The sequence below is a fragment of the Blastomyces gilchristii genome (genome assembly GCF_000003855.2).
Source record: "Blastomyces gilchristii SLH14081 genomic scaffold supercont1.3, whole genome shotgun sequence".
Taxonomy (NCBI): domain Eukaryota; kingdom Fungi; phylum Ascomycota; class Eurotiomycetes; order Onygenales; family Ajellomycetaceae; genus Blastomyces; species Blastomyces gilchristii.
Window position 1 is genome coordinate 2,474,054 of NW_003101680.1, and position 13,093 is coordinate 2,487,146.

General features: G+C 44.9%; 5 protein-coding genes across 5 annotated transcripts; 3 read left to right on the forward strand and 2 right to left on the reverse strand.

The window, feature by feature from the left end:
• The first annotated feature begins 6 nt into the window (after nucleotides 1-6).
• On the forward strand, nucleotides 7-5,069 carry BDBG_02242 (ubiquitin thiolesterase). Its single transcript, XM_031720713.1, has 4 exons — nucleotides 7-839; nucleotides 911-1,051; nucleotides 1,133-1,152; nucleotides 1,214-5,069. Exons 1-4 carry the CDS (start codon nucleotides 804-806, stop codon nucleotides 3,591-3,593), a joined length of 2,577 nt encoding a protein of 858 aa, XP_031576964.1. The 5' UTR covers nucleotides 7-803; the 3' UTR covers nucleotides 3,594-5,069.
• BDBG_02243 (uncharacterized protein) lies at nucleotides 4,187-6,041 on the reverse strand. The gene is made up of 4 exons (XM_002627526.2): nucleotides 5,602-6,041; nucleotides 5,399-5,458; nucleotides 5,173-5,283; nucleotides 4,187-5,046 (listed from the first exon to the last, which is right to left on the reverse strand). The coding sequence occupies exons 1-4, from the start codon at nucleotides 5,813-5,815 to the stop codon at nucleotides 4,991-4,993; spliced, it is 441 nt and encodes a 146-aa protein (XP_002627572.1). The 5' UTR covers nucleotides 5,816-6,041; the 3' UTR covers nucleotides 4,187-4,990.
• Nucleotides 5,904-6,862, forward strand: BDBG_16518 (alpha-1,6-mannosyltransferase; the record flags this gene model as incomplete). The annotated part of the gene is made up of 4 exons (XM_031724460.1): nucleotides 5,904-5,919; nucleotides 6,009-6,284; nucleotides 6,361-6,534; nucleotides 6,606-6,862. The coding sequence occupies 4 exons, from the start codon at nucleotides 5,904-5,906 to the stop codon at nucleotides 6,860-6,862; spliced, it is 723 nt and encodes a 240-aa protein (XP_031576965.1).
• A 297-nt stretch (nucleotides 6,863-7,159) lies between these two features.
• Nucleotides 7,160-7,957, forward strand: BDBG_16519 (uncharacterized protein; the record flags this gene model as incomplete). Its single annotated transcript, XM_031724461.1, has 1 exon — nucleotides 7,160-7,957. One exon carries the CDS (start codon nucleotides 7,160-7,162, stop codon nucleotides 7,955-7,957), a length of 798 nt encoding a protein of 265 aa, XP_031576966.1.
• On the reverse strand, nucleotides 7,810-10,470 carry BDBG_02245 (uncharacterized protein). The gene is made up of 3 exons (XM_002627528.2): nucleotides 10,120-10,470; nucleotides 9,977-10,033; nucleotides 7,810-9,883 (listed from the first exon to the last, which is right to left on the reverse strand). Exons 1-3 carry the CDS (start codon nucleotides 10,156-10,158, stop codon nucleotides 8,468-8,470), a joined length of 1,512 nt encoding a protein of 503 aa, XP_002627574.2. The 5' UTR covers nucleotides 10,159-10,470; the 3' UTR covers nucleotides 7,810-8,467.
• Nucleotides 10,471-13,093: the final 2,623 nt, after the last annotated feature.

The window sequence follows — 13,093 nt, forward strand, 5'->3', positions numbered from 1 at the left end:
CCACGTTGGCGGCGTCTTCCCACGCTTTGCCTAAGGCAGGCTTGGATGGGGGCTGGTAGCCACCCGCTAGGGAACTTGCGCCTGGGGGCAGGTACCAGCAAGTGCCTCCTCCACAGAAATCCGCGGGCCAGGTACCTCCTCCCCTGTAACCCCCGTCCCACTGCGGCTCTCTCCTCTCTCCTCTCTCCCCCCCCCCCAAATCTCCTCTCCTCTCTATTCCACTCTCCCCGTGTCTGTCTCGCTCCTCTCCCTCCCTCCTCCGTCGCTCCGCTTCCTCTCTGTCTTGACATCTGTCTTGACATTTGTCTCTCCTTTGTCTCGTCTCTCCTTTCACCCTCCTGTGCCGCCTACCTGCTGCTATCTATCTTTCTCTCGCTGTAGTCCCCCTTCTTGGTTGTCAGCCTAGGTTAATCCGCTCCCGGTCACTCCTTGTGTCCCTCCGGACAACTCTCCCACCCCGTATTCACCCACCCTAAATCAGCCCTTTGCCGTCCCCGCCGTTGCAGGTCTGAATACGATCCCTACTACGGCTTTGTTCTCTGGCGAATTGGGCTTGGTATTCTGTGTCCCGTCCACTACCCCGATTTATAGCATTGCCCAGTCTCCGGTATCCTGAAATATCCAACGATCCCTACTTCTCCCTTCCCGCATCGTGTTCAATCGAGCCCCAACCCTTTTTTACAATCAGGTGGAAAGCAAACTGCTAGAGACCCTCTCGCGGGCTAGACGATCAAGGTCTGCCGCACTGCGGCGGCCGTGAGTGACGGGTTGGGTCGCATTGTTGTCGTGTGCTCTCTGTCGATATGGCGCCCTTCTTTGGCAAGTTAAGAGGCAATGCGGTACGCTCTTCCCTGGAATTTTATTCCTTGTTTATTGTATCTGACTCTGGAAAATGTTTTGGTGTTTCTAGGGAGCTGGTACTCCAGCCTCTCCGACCACTCCGGTCAAGAAGGACATCCTTCCTCTACCTATGACGCCGCTTGAGAAGATGTTGCAAGACGCAGGCCCGTTGCGGAATGACGGCAGTGATAAATTTTTCGGAATGGAAAACGTGAGTGCTCTGGAATTCCTCCCTCTTCTTTTGATTTTGGGAGACGGAAGGTTGCTAAAATTTGTTCGTTTCACTATGTAGGCTCAGTATGGAAATACATGGTTAGTCCCATTGTGCTCGTTCATACAACGGCTTGTAACATCCGTGTGCTGATGGCTATAGTTACTGCAATTCGATCCTCCAATGTCTTTACTATTCAGTGCCCTTTCGAGAATCCGTTATAAACTACCCTAGACGCTCCCCCATAGAAAGCCTCAACGAATGCCTCGCAAAAAATTTACGTTACCCAGACCCAAATGCGCCAATGGAGGATAAACAGGAAGCTAAACAAAAAGCGGCTGCTAACTCTTCGGCCAAGGGTGGAGCAACTCCTCCGGCGCAACAACCGCCAAAGCCAGAGGATAAAGACTCTCCAGAATATAAGAAAAAAGTTGCGATGCACAGGCTTCCAATTCTAGAAACAACAGATAATGCCACAAGCTATGGGATGCAAGAATCACTTTTTACATCACTGAAAGATATTTTCGAAGCTATAGTTGCTAGTCAAGAGAGGATGGGTGTCATTCGGCCTTACACCTTTCTCGAAGTTTTGCGACGAGAGCATGAAATGTTTAGAACAGCGATGCATCAGGACGCACATGAATTCCTTAATTTACTGCTAAACGAAGTGGTAGCTAATGTGGAAGCAGAAGCCAAACGTTCACCACCTCCAGAGCTGGACCAGCAGTCGGAGAATGGTGAAATGTCAGTGAATACCACAACCACAGGGTCTGTAGCTACGACGCTGGCGACCTCCAACACCTCTAAATCACCGAATACCACACGATGGGTGCATGAGCTTTTTGAAGGGACTTTGACCTCAGAAACCCAGTGCCTTACATGTGAGAATATATCGCAGAGAGATGAAGTTTTTCTAGATCTATCTGTCGATCTTGATCAGCATTCGTCAGTAACGTCATGCTTACGAAAGTTTTCAGAGGAGGAGATGCTCTGTGAACGGAATAAATTTCATTGCGACAATTGCGGAGGACTGCAAGAGGCTGAAAAACGAATGAAGATTAAACGATTACCGCGCATTTTAGCACTTCACCTAAAGCGCTTCAAATACACCGAGGATTTACAAAGACTCCAAAAGCTATTCCATAGAGTGGTGTACCCGTATTACCTTCGATTATTTAACACTACCGACGATGCAGAAGACCCGGATCGTCTCTATGAGCTTTATGCTGTCGTTGTCCACATTGGTGGTGGGCCTTATCACGGCCACTATGTTGCCATCATCAAAACAGAAGACAGGGGGTGGCTGCTTTTCGACGACGAGATGGTGGAGCCAGTTGACAAGAATTACGTCCGCAACTTCTTTGGGGACCGGCCTGGATTAGCCTGTGCATACGTGCTCTTCTACCAAGAAACAACTTTCGAAGCGATGCAAAAAGAGCAGGAAAAAGAAGGCATGACTCCGGAAAATCGAGCATCCGTGGACACCAAGGATTTAGTTTCCGCCTCGCAATCCAGAATGAATGGCTCCGCTACTGGCTCCGACGAAATAAATCGCGTACATACAGTAATCCCCGCTACTGACTCCGCAGTAACGTCGCCCCTGAAAAAAATACCAACTGCACCGCAGCCATCTGCACAACCCGAGAATTCGACCTCTGGTTTCGCACCCCTCCCACACCCCCCACAAATTCCTGTGACGCCCCCCTCGGCCCCCCTTAATTCTAAAAAGAGTGACGCTGCCTTCAAAAAAGAGCGAGCAAAGGAAGAAAGGGAACGGAAAGCCGCAGAGAAAGAGAAGGAAAAGGCACAGAAACAAAAACGAAAGGAACTAGAGGCTAGATTGAAGGAAGAAATTAAGCGGCAAGACGCCGACCTCAAGGCGGCGTTGGAGCTTAGTAAAGCTTCTAAGACTGAGGAGGACCGACGCATCGCAGCTGCTCGGAACGGTAAAGAGAACGGCCAATCTGGAGGATTGGGTGGAGGACTTGGTCGATTCAAACTGGGCAGTAGGAGCTTGAGCCAAGGTAGATTATATTACAGGGAAAAAGAAAAGGGCGCAAAATCATCGACAGACACGCCGCCAGTGCCCGCACTTCCAACGTCCCCGGCCCTCCCATCGCCCGATCTAGGTCCTAGAAGTCTAGCTGCGGAAAGTAGCCTAGATAACAATTGGCCTTTGAAGGAAGAAGTATCCTCCCCCGTGCCAACGGACTCCACCACCCGTAACAAAGATGATGGCAGCGCAACCCCAAAAATACGACCAAACACATCAAGCTTCTTCAATAATATGAAGATTCGGCAGCGAGAGGTCCCAAACAACAGCAACCGTACCAGTGACCATACCAATACCAATAACATCAACGATCACAGCCATAGCCACCATGCTCACACTCACAGCTACGACCACGCTCAAAGTCAAAATCAGAATCCAACCTACAATGGCACCGGCAGCGTCAATAAAAATAACGGGAAGCCGCTGCAGTATGCAACATCAAAGCGCAGCCGGTTCAGTTTACGAAAGAAATCGTTCAGCGTGATATAATTCTTTGTAGTCTACATTACATCGCTCTGGGCTTGGGCAGGATAGGATGCATTTCACGTCCACGACCCCTCCTTTTATCTAGCTAGTGATATTTCTTAAAGTCGGCTCTGTCCTCACATTTCTCCGCGCTCCTAAATCCTTCCTCCTGCCTCTCTCATGTGCCCTCCCTCAATTTTTCTTCTTCTGCTTCAGTTTCTTGCATATATGTATATGTATATGATCGCATGCGCCATCTAACGTCACCTGTCATTGGAAAAAAAAAAGAGGGGTAGGAATTGAACAAGGCCAAAGGAGGGACGTGGCATTTGTTTTTTATGTCCTAATGTCCAGCATTGTTCCCTTCTACTCCCTTAAATCTATTTTTTGCATATAGCTTTATATCTTCTTTCTTGTCTCCTCTTACTCTTTTTTTTATTTATTTTTCTGCCTGGTCTCTGCTGTACATAAACATCTATCAGGTTAGCTAGCTGTCTTTTTTCATTCCTTTCTGTTCCGTGTAGAACTTGTTTTTGTTTTTTTTTTTTCCACATTTTTGTTTATTTCCTATATCTTGTCTTCTTTGATATTTCTTCTATAACTTGACTTTGGGCTAGTTTGGCTTTGTCTTTGGTTAGGTAGGCTATTTATTTCTAGTGAACGGTTGGGTTTTTTGGGTTTTTTGCCCCTTTTTTCGTTTATTTTCTTTTTTAAGTGAGCAGTTCTGTTCCTACCTTAATTCTGCTCAATTTCAACCATCCTGCTTTATATTTAGTCGCTTTTACCTATGCTTGCTTGGCTAAATGGAGGAGGCGGAGGAAGATGATCCTCAATTCTATACCCAACTCTCGTTTCATATCAAATAACTAACCACGAGCGCTGGCGGGTGGGGAAATGTCTCCATGATCTAATTCCTATATTGCAGTGGATGTTCCCCCCTGTCAGAATACGAAAAATTCATGCCAATGCCTCCTATCTATCACTATCCTTCTACGTGCTTTTAGTTAATACTTCGGGAAGTAAAAAGGCGCTGGTGCTCTTCGTCGCGCGCATCCCTCCAACAATTGATAAGGGTATGCTTAGTGAGGTATTTAAGGTTAGCTAGCCGCATGCCATACAGACACCGCCTACACTTTGGTGGGTGAAGTGTGTGGCAGGTGGGTGAGTTGTTTCATGCTCCCTCAGCAGATGTCGTGAAAAAGGTTTGAAGGAATATAAATTGGCGAAGGAGGGTAGGTAGATGTTATGAAAGTCGGAGGAAATTGGTAAGGGGATATCAGGATAAGAAAGAAAATTCGTATATACGATCTGATTAAAAGGTTCTTTGAAATGTCCCGCTCTGTAAAAATGAAAAAGTAAAAAATCCCGTTGTTGCCCTATATCCCCCTCCCTTCTCTTTCCCAGCTTGCTTTTCTCCCTTTCTATCCCAAGATAATTTCGTAAGTTATGATTATTAGGTTAATTACGATCAGGGGAACTAGGAAGGCCTTCTGTGTCAGCAGATGATCCACCCAATATCCGCAATCTGAGAATGGGAATGAGAAGGAAGGGAACTGGGGTAAGATAAGGAATAAATAAATAAAACACTCTTGTTGAAACGTACTTCTCATAACCGTCCGCACACTTGCTATTAGATTGACAGATTTCGCTTTGATGCTTGTGTTATCGGGGGCCGCGCCAAAGCCGGGATCGTACTGTGTACGGCCCCAACCAACTATGTATTACGGCGTGTTAGTCTGAGCTTTTTGTATCTATATATTTATCTAGATACGTGTGTGCACCACGTGTATTTTTCTCGGGAGTAGCGCGCGCGGAGATGGGATGCTTACTGCGGGCCAAAAAGCGGTCTTCTGAGAGGATAGCGATGGCGTTTATGGTTAGGACGATGACTGTGGAAAGAAGTAGTTTTCGCGTTAGCTTAGGGTTCCCCTGTTGTAAAAGATAGATACATGTATATGCACTGCTGCGTGCTATGTATGTATGCTACGCCTGGGAAATTTGTCCGCGGACAGCTAGCTATCAATCCACGTACCGTAAATGAGCTTCCCCAGACCGAAGAGAAACATGGTGTCCTTTTTAGCGGCCGGCGGTGGGTTATTTGCGCATGGATGGGGAGTTGTCTGGAGTAAGGCGACCGCTCTCGCGTCTGATGCGAGGGTGTAGCGGCGTGTGGGAGGGCGTGGTTGAGTGAAGAAGTGAGGAATGCGGTGTGAACGGGGAAAAGTTGACAACAGGAAATTGAACATGTGGTGACGACACTCCTTTTGTTTTCTGCCGCCAACAACAAACCTCAGCTCCTCGTTGGTATAGAGATAACCACCACAGGAACAGACAATGGCGAGACTGACAGGTGAGTGGTGTATATTCTGCGTATCATATAGGCATAATTAACATATCCAAAACTATCATCAATAAATAATTGCTGACCATCAGCTGCAGACTGGTTTCTGCTCTCACTCTTTCCGGCGCTCGTCCTCCTCCACCTCTACGTTTCCCCCTATACAAAGGTCGAGGAATCCTTCAATATCCAAGCGATCCACGACATCCTAACTTACGGGATTCCGTCCAAGAATGTGGCCAACAGGCTCCGCGCCCAATACGATCATTTCTCCTTCCCCGGCGCCGTCCCGCGCACCTTTGTCGGGGCGTTGGTTGTCGCGGGCACAGCAAAGCCAATTCTATGGGTCAATTCGCAGCTTGATAGACAATTAGTAGGTACGAAGTTACAGAAAACCGCTATGTGGAAAATTGCTCTTTGAGTACTGCTTAACCGCTAACTTCTGACTTCAAGTGCGCGGCGTGGTGGGATGCTTTAATGCGCTTGTACTTATCTCTTACGCCAGGGGAGTTCGGCGGGCATTCGGCAAGAATGTTGCGGTCTGGTATATTTTATTCCAAGCCAGTCAGTTCCATGTCATGTATTATGCCTCTCGAACGCTTCCGAACATGTTTGCTTTCGGTATCAGTATGTCCCAATCTTCGCCCGCCGCCCCCCTCCCCCCCCTTTTTTTCCCCCCTATATCTAGCCCTTACCAGCCATGATGGATGATGCTAAACTTATTCAATTCAAAGCCACGTTTGCATTCCGATATCTCCTCCCCGAGCCCGCCTCAACAGTACAAGACGTCCAATCCCGCAAGAGGTGCCGTCTCTCCCTCTACCTCCTCACCATCACAGGCATCATTTTCCGCTCAGAAATCGCCCTCCTCCTCGCACCACAACAATCCACCTCTGGGCCAAAAATCGCATATCATTCCGCAGCGAGATTCTCCCCGCCGCCATATCCGGCCTAACAATCGGCCTCCTCAGCACAATCACCACCGACTCTATCTTCTGGCAAAAGTTCCCCTCTGGCCTGAACTCGCCGCCTTCAAATACAACGTCGTCTCCGGCCACGCTTCCGCCTGGGGCACCTCCCCCTGGCACTTCTACCTCACAAACGCCCTCCCCCGTCTCTTCCTCAACCCCATAACCTACGCTCTCTGCATCCCGCTCTCCATCCTCCAGCCTGCCACCCGCCGTACAGCAACCTCCCTACTCTTGCCCGCCATATCCTACATATTCCTCTACAGCCTCCAACCGCACAAAGAATGGCGCTTCATCCTCTATACAATCCCGCCCATAACTACCGCCGCCGCCCTCGCGCCTCCTACATCTGGACCCACCGCACAAAAACCCACATCCTCTACCCCCTTCTCGCAACCCTCCTCTGCCTATCCACCCTAACCACATTCGTTCTCTCCACATTCCTCCTCCTCCCCATCTCCGCCGCAAATTACCCGGGCGCATACGCCCTGAAGGCTCTACATAATAACCACCCTTATAACAATATTAAGAATAATTCCACCCGCCTCGCAGACCAACAAACCATCTCCGTCCACCTAGATAACCTCGCCTGTCAAACAGGCGTAACCCGCTTCCTACAGAAACCCCCGCCGAAATCACCGCTCATCATCCTCCCCGGGTCCCCTGATGGGAGGTATCCGGAGCTCCGGAGCGGGGAGCAGAGGTGGGTGTATGATAAGACAAGTGCGGGCAGTGTTATAGAAATGGAGAAGGCGAGGGTGGAGAGGTTTTGGGCAAGTTTTGATTATTTGCTTGTCGAGGTTGGGGATGGGGATGGTGATGGTGAGAGTGATCGTGATAGACCTGGTCGATGGGAGGTTGTTGATGAGATTACTGGGTTTGGAGGGGTGAGGATTTTGAGGCCTGGTGAAGGGGAGGTTAGTGGAGGGTTTGAGGAGGAGATTTTAGGGAAGGTGTTTGGTGGGAAGGCTGTAGATGGTTGGAGGTGGGTTAAGGGGTTCGGGAGGAAGTATGTTACAAGGGGCTGGTGGGTGGAGGTGCGCATCGTGCCGAAGATTAGGGTTTTGAGGCGTGTTTTGTGATTCGATATTTTGTTTTCTTTTAGTTTTAGGATTTTCGGATTAGATTTGTTTCTCTGGTTTATATACCTGGGGTATTCATGCTATTCTATGCTGGGACTAACTTGGTTGTTTGTTCTTTTTCATTTGGGGGGGGTGATTTAATAATGACCCTCTAATGGGAGGAAGTTAAGCTCTTCGCTCTGGGGGATTGTCTAGGGTATATTGAGCAAAGAAAAGAAACAAAAAGGGATAATAAACATATAGAGTGTGACGAAAACGAGTAACGCAAGGTCGCCTTTATGAGATGAATCTCATGCATTATTTTGAAATATCACGAGGCAGATGAGATAGATGCCTAGCAACATCAATAAAAAAAGAACAACGAAGAATCCAACCCAAAATCCAACCCCCATCCCAAATGATACCACACTCCTAAAAGGAGACACGAACAAATGACTAGGATAGGGATATTTAGATAATGTATATTAAAGGAAAAAAGAAAAAAAGAAAAAACCCTAACCCCCTATCCCCTTACCCCCCCAACCCCTCTAACCTCCCCTCCAAGCCCTTCACCCACGGTCCCACAACCTCCATATTCCCCTTCATCACCCCCTCACACTCCCTCACCTTCCCCTCCACAACCGCCAACCCCTCCCGCCACTGCTCAATCTCCCTCTTCATCTCCGCCTGCCTGTCCTCCAACGCATCCAGGTCCTCAGCCGCCCGCGCCGCGCCCGCATGGATCGCGCGCAGCGAGCGCAGCCGCTCCAGCACGCTAGGGAGTAAGGGGTGGAGCGAGGTTATGGTTGGCAGGGTTGTGTAGAGGGCTTGGATCTTGGCGGCTTGTTCGCTGGCGGCGGAGTCGGTTTCGGTGGCGGAGAGGGAGGAGAGGGAGGGGGCGCCGGCGGCGGGGTGGTCGGTTATTGTCATTGGGGCGGTGGTGGCTGGGGTGTGTGCCGTTGCTGATGCGATGGTGGCTCCTGCGGGGTCGTCGGCTGTGGCGGCGGCGATGCGGGCGGCGATGACGGCGCGGGCTGCTTCGGTTGCGCGCCGGCGGGCGGAAGAGAGGGCGTCGGCGTCGGCGGTTAGTTTGCGGATGCGTGTTGTTAGGGCTTCAAGGTGTGGGGTTGTTACGGTGGTGGGTTGGGGCTGGTGGGATTGAGGGCCGGGGATGGAAGCGGAGGGCCCGGTTAGAGTGCTAGAGAGGGTGGATAGTTGGACGGTGAGGTGGTTGAGGGTGGGGAGGATTGGCTGGGGACCCGCGGAGTCATCTGCGGAGTGAGGGATTGGGGTGTTTGGGATGCCTAGAGCTGCTTCGAGTAAGGTAAGACGAGCGTCGAAGGCGGCAGCGTTGGATAGGAGACCAGCAGGGATATTGGATTGAGGCCCATGGAGCAGTTCATTTCGTTGCTTTGCGGCGTGGACGGTGGGCGGGATGCTGCCTCCTAACTTTTGCGAAAGTATCTCCTCCGCAGTCATAGGGCCTGCGCCGCCTCGTGAAGAGGTATGGAGACTGTCCAACGCCCGACTTAGCTCCAGCACGCCATTGTCCAGGTCGTCCTGGTGTTGGTGGTCACCCTCCGCTGAATCTCCAGCACCAGTGGTGGTCTGCGTATCCCGTTGGGCGGCCTTCCGAGTAGCCAACTCTTCTTTTAATTCCTCCGCTTCTCTGCGCAACCTGGCTAATTTCCGTTCTAGAGACTCGTCTTCCTCGTCGCTGACGTCTCCTAAGATTTCTGTCCCATCTTCCCGCCGCTGTCTTCGCCGGCTCATCGCCTTGTATGACGTCCTTTTGGACGCAATGCTGTCAGAGAAGTCGACCCCGCGAGTATCTAAACGCGACGAGAGGAAGTGTAATCGGGCCTGGTCTGGCTGAAGACGCTGACGGTCAATTTCCGGGCTGGTTGATTCATCTTGGAAAGGAGACAGGGAGCGGACGGTGGCAGTCTGGAGAACTGGTTAGACCAGGCTTTTTTAAAACCCAAGGATAGAGCAGCTCGCCCGCCGATACAGGCATTTTGTGTAAATTGGGCATCTTACAGCCAGAGTAGACCCGTCAGTGAGCTCAGGGGTTTCGTAGATATCTGGAGCCAAATCCTGGTTGAAGATAAGTATAAAGAATCCATGGTTAGCAGAGGCGAGGCACCGAAGCTTATGGCTAGGGGGCAGGATATATATCGCACCAAATCGGGCAGCCCAGCGTATTTCTTGTTGAAAGCCATTGTGGCATGTAGATATTATCGTTTGCGCGATGTCGGGGCCCTCCTCCGTCTGTCTGTCCTGGAGATAGCCTGTTGAAGTCTGTGTCTCCTCCTGCTCCTATTGTTGTTGTTGTTGGTTTGATGTGTCTGTATAATAGTAATACTCTCTCGCTTACAGGCTTGAAGTTAAGGAGAGCCATCATTGTCACGTGGTGTGGGATGGATGGGGAAACATTTCAATCACAACGGAAGACGATCGATCAGTCCGGTTTGATATATAGAGTAGGGTATTTAGCTGGATGGATGGATGGATGGATGGATGGTTGGATTTATTTATTTATTTACTTAGTTTTATTTCTCTTGATCAAGAAGAATAGCTCGCTTGAGAATTGAATGCCTCCTCAACAGCGACAGAATCAGGGCCTCAGCCAGCTGTCCAGTGTTTTGCAATCTCTTGTTGAATCCAGGCTTCCACCTAATAATAAATGTGTTATTATTATATGCTCACAATATCGTTCCTATCCCTAGTGATCTCTCACATCCGTACTCTGCACACACCGTGTCACGTATACGCGACCACGCGTTACGCGTATGACGCGTTCATACGCGTAACTCTCAGCATGCCTGTGTATTCTGAGAATCACCCATCTTTTCTCATCTTTTCTCATTCTTCTCCTAGCTATTCTACTTAAAAGAATTAACTATCTTTTATATTTCTGATTATTTAGTGTAATAATAATAGCATGTCTATATAATAATCTTAGTTAAGAATATCTTAGTTAAAATACTACTGTAACTATTATTATAAAATTACTCTAAAGTTTATAATAAATACTGTAAAAAGATTAAGTACTTACTAATATAAAATAATTTATTAAAACTAATTACTATAATATTAACTTTTACTATTAAAGTTAATTTAATCAGAGATCTTCTATCTGTTATTTATCTTTTATAAGAAGTTTTAAAGTAACTTAATATTTATAATATTTCTATTAATTAATAGTTTAACTGAAGTTTCTTTATATTAATTATTAATTATTCTCTGATAAAATATTAAAGAATTAAAAGAGAAGTTACTCTATATTTCTCTTTTCTTTCTCTATTATAAGTAATTTAAAATCTTTTATAAATATATTAAATAAGATCTTCTCTGTAAGAAATCTATATTAAATAAATTAGTATAATATATAAATCTTATAATATAAAAGTAGAAAATATTAAAGAAGAAAAAAAGAGAAAGTATAGAAATTAGTAATAAAAGTGAATATTTATATATATATATAATAAAGTTTTAAAATGAAAGAATAGAAATTTTATAAGTTTTTCAGCTGAGAATTAATAACTGAGAATTAGAGCTTTTTATAACATAGTAAAACTGAAGTGATAACTAGTTAGTAGTATTATATAAAGATAGTTATTTAAAAAGCTGTATAAGTAAGCTTAACTATCTTACTTAAATAGTGAGCTCATGAGCTACAAAGTTATTACAAGAATATTACAGATATAATACTTAGTATACTAAGAAAATTGTATAAGAAACATAGTAACTCTTGTATATATTTCAGTAGAAGAAAAACAAATTACTAATTTCTTTAATAAGAAGTCAGTATTTAGTTATTCTATATAGATAATAAGTGAATACTCTTCTCTTATTTTATAAGTAAGAATAGTTAAAGTAATATCTCAGTTAGACTGGCTGCTAGAACTATGAATTTCATGTTTAATCTTATTTAATCTGATTTCATACATTTCTTGATGTGAATTCCGCTGGGACTGACTATTAAAAAAACATGTAAAGTGACTATATATCAGATCTTAAAATAGAACCATGACTTGAAAAAAATAAGAAAGTGATTTCATTTAGTCTCATTTAGTCTCATTCTTAGTATAAAGTTACTATTTTTAGACATTTTAAGGTTTTTTTAGACTATTTTTAATTTTTTAAAAAGTAACACTTTTTGATAATACTTAAATGAGATTTAAAGTCATTTAAAGCAATAAAAATAATTTAAATTGAGAAGTGGAAATTATGATTTTATTTGAAAAATGTGATAAGAGTAGACAGTAAGTTCTACTGAAACAGTATGAGACTACTATCTAATGTTAAAACTGTGTAATGAAATCAGTTGAATTGATAATAAGACTATCAAAAAATCTGATTCTGGTCTCAGACACGGTCACACAGTCAGTCTAATCTCAGTAGTATCTCACTGCTAAGAAAGAGTAATCTGCTAATCTTATATAAAAGTAAGATTCTTATATTCATCAATTAAATCTTTCTATAATATATTTGAATAATGTTATAAAGTGATTGAAAATCAGTTCAGACAGAATGAAGTTATTTATATAAAAGTAATAAGTTATATAAAATTATAACAGAGTCTTAACATAGCTGAGAGTATAATAATACTCTTCTCTTTAAGAGTATAGTTCTGATGCTCTCAAGATTACTGAATTAGAAGTTATGTTTGTAATATAGTAATAGTTATCAAATGATTTAACAGTATATACACTGTATATAATACAAAGAAATAGATGAGTTTTTCTGCTGACTATATAAATCTTTCTTTCTTATCTCTATTTAAATTAATTATGTAATAAGTGAGTTTCTTATATATTAATTTAAAATGTGAAAAATATAGTTAATAAGTGACTTATAGATCACTTATTATATTTTATTCTATATATGAAATTCTCTGCAAAAGTGATGTATTTTAGAGACAAGTTAACAGTAGTAACAGAATTTTTTCAAAAAGATCTCTCTCTCTTATAACATATTTTTTTCTCTCTCTCTCATCTTTAATAGTGAGTGTATGAGAGTATTATTCTTGAAAGATAATAAAGAGCTTATTCTGATATTTTCTAGTAATTAAATATCTTTATGATGCAGCTGCAGTCTTTATAACTGTTAAGAAAGTCAGGTTGAAGATAGAGACAGCAGTATCAATGAGCT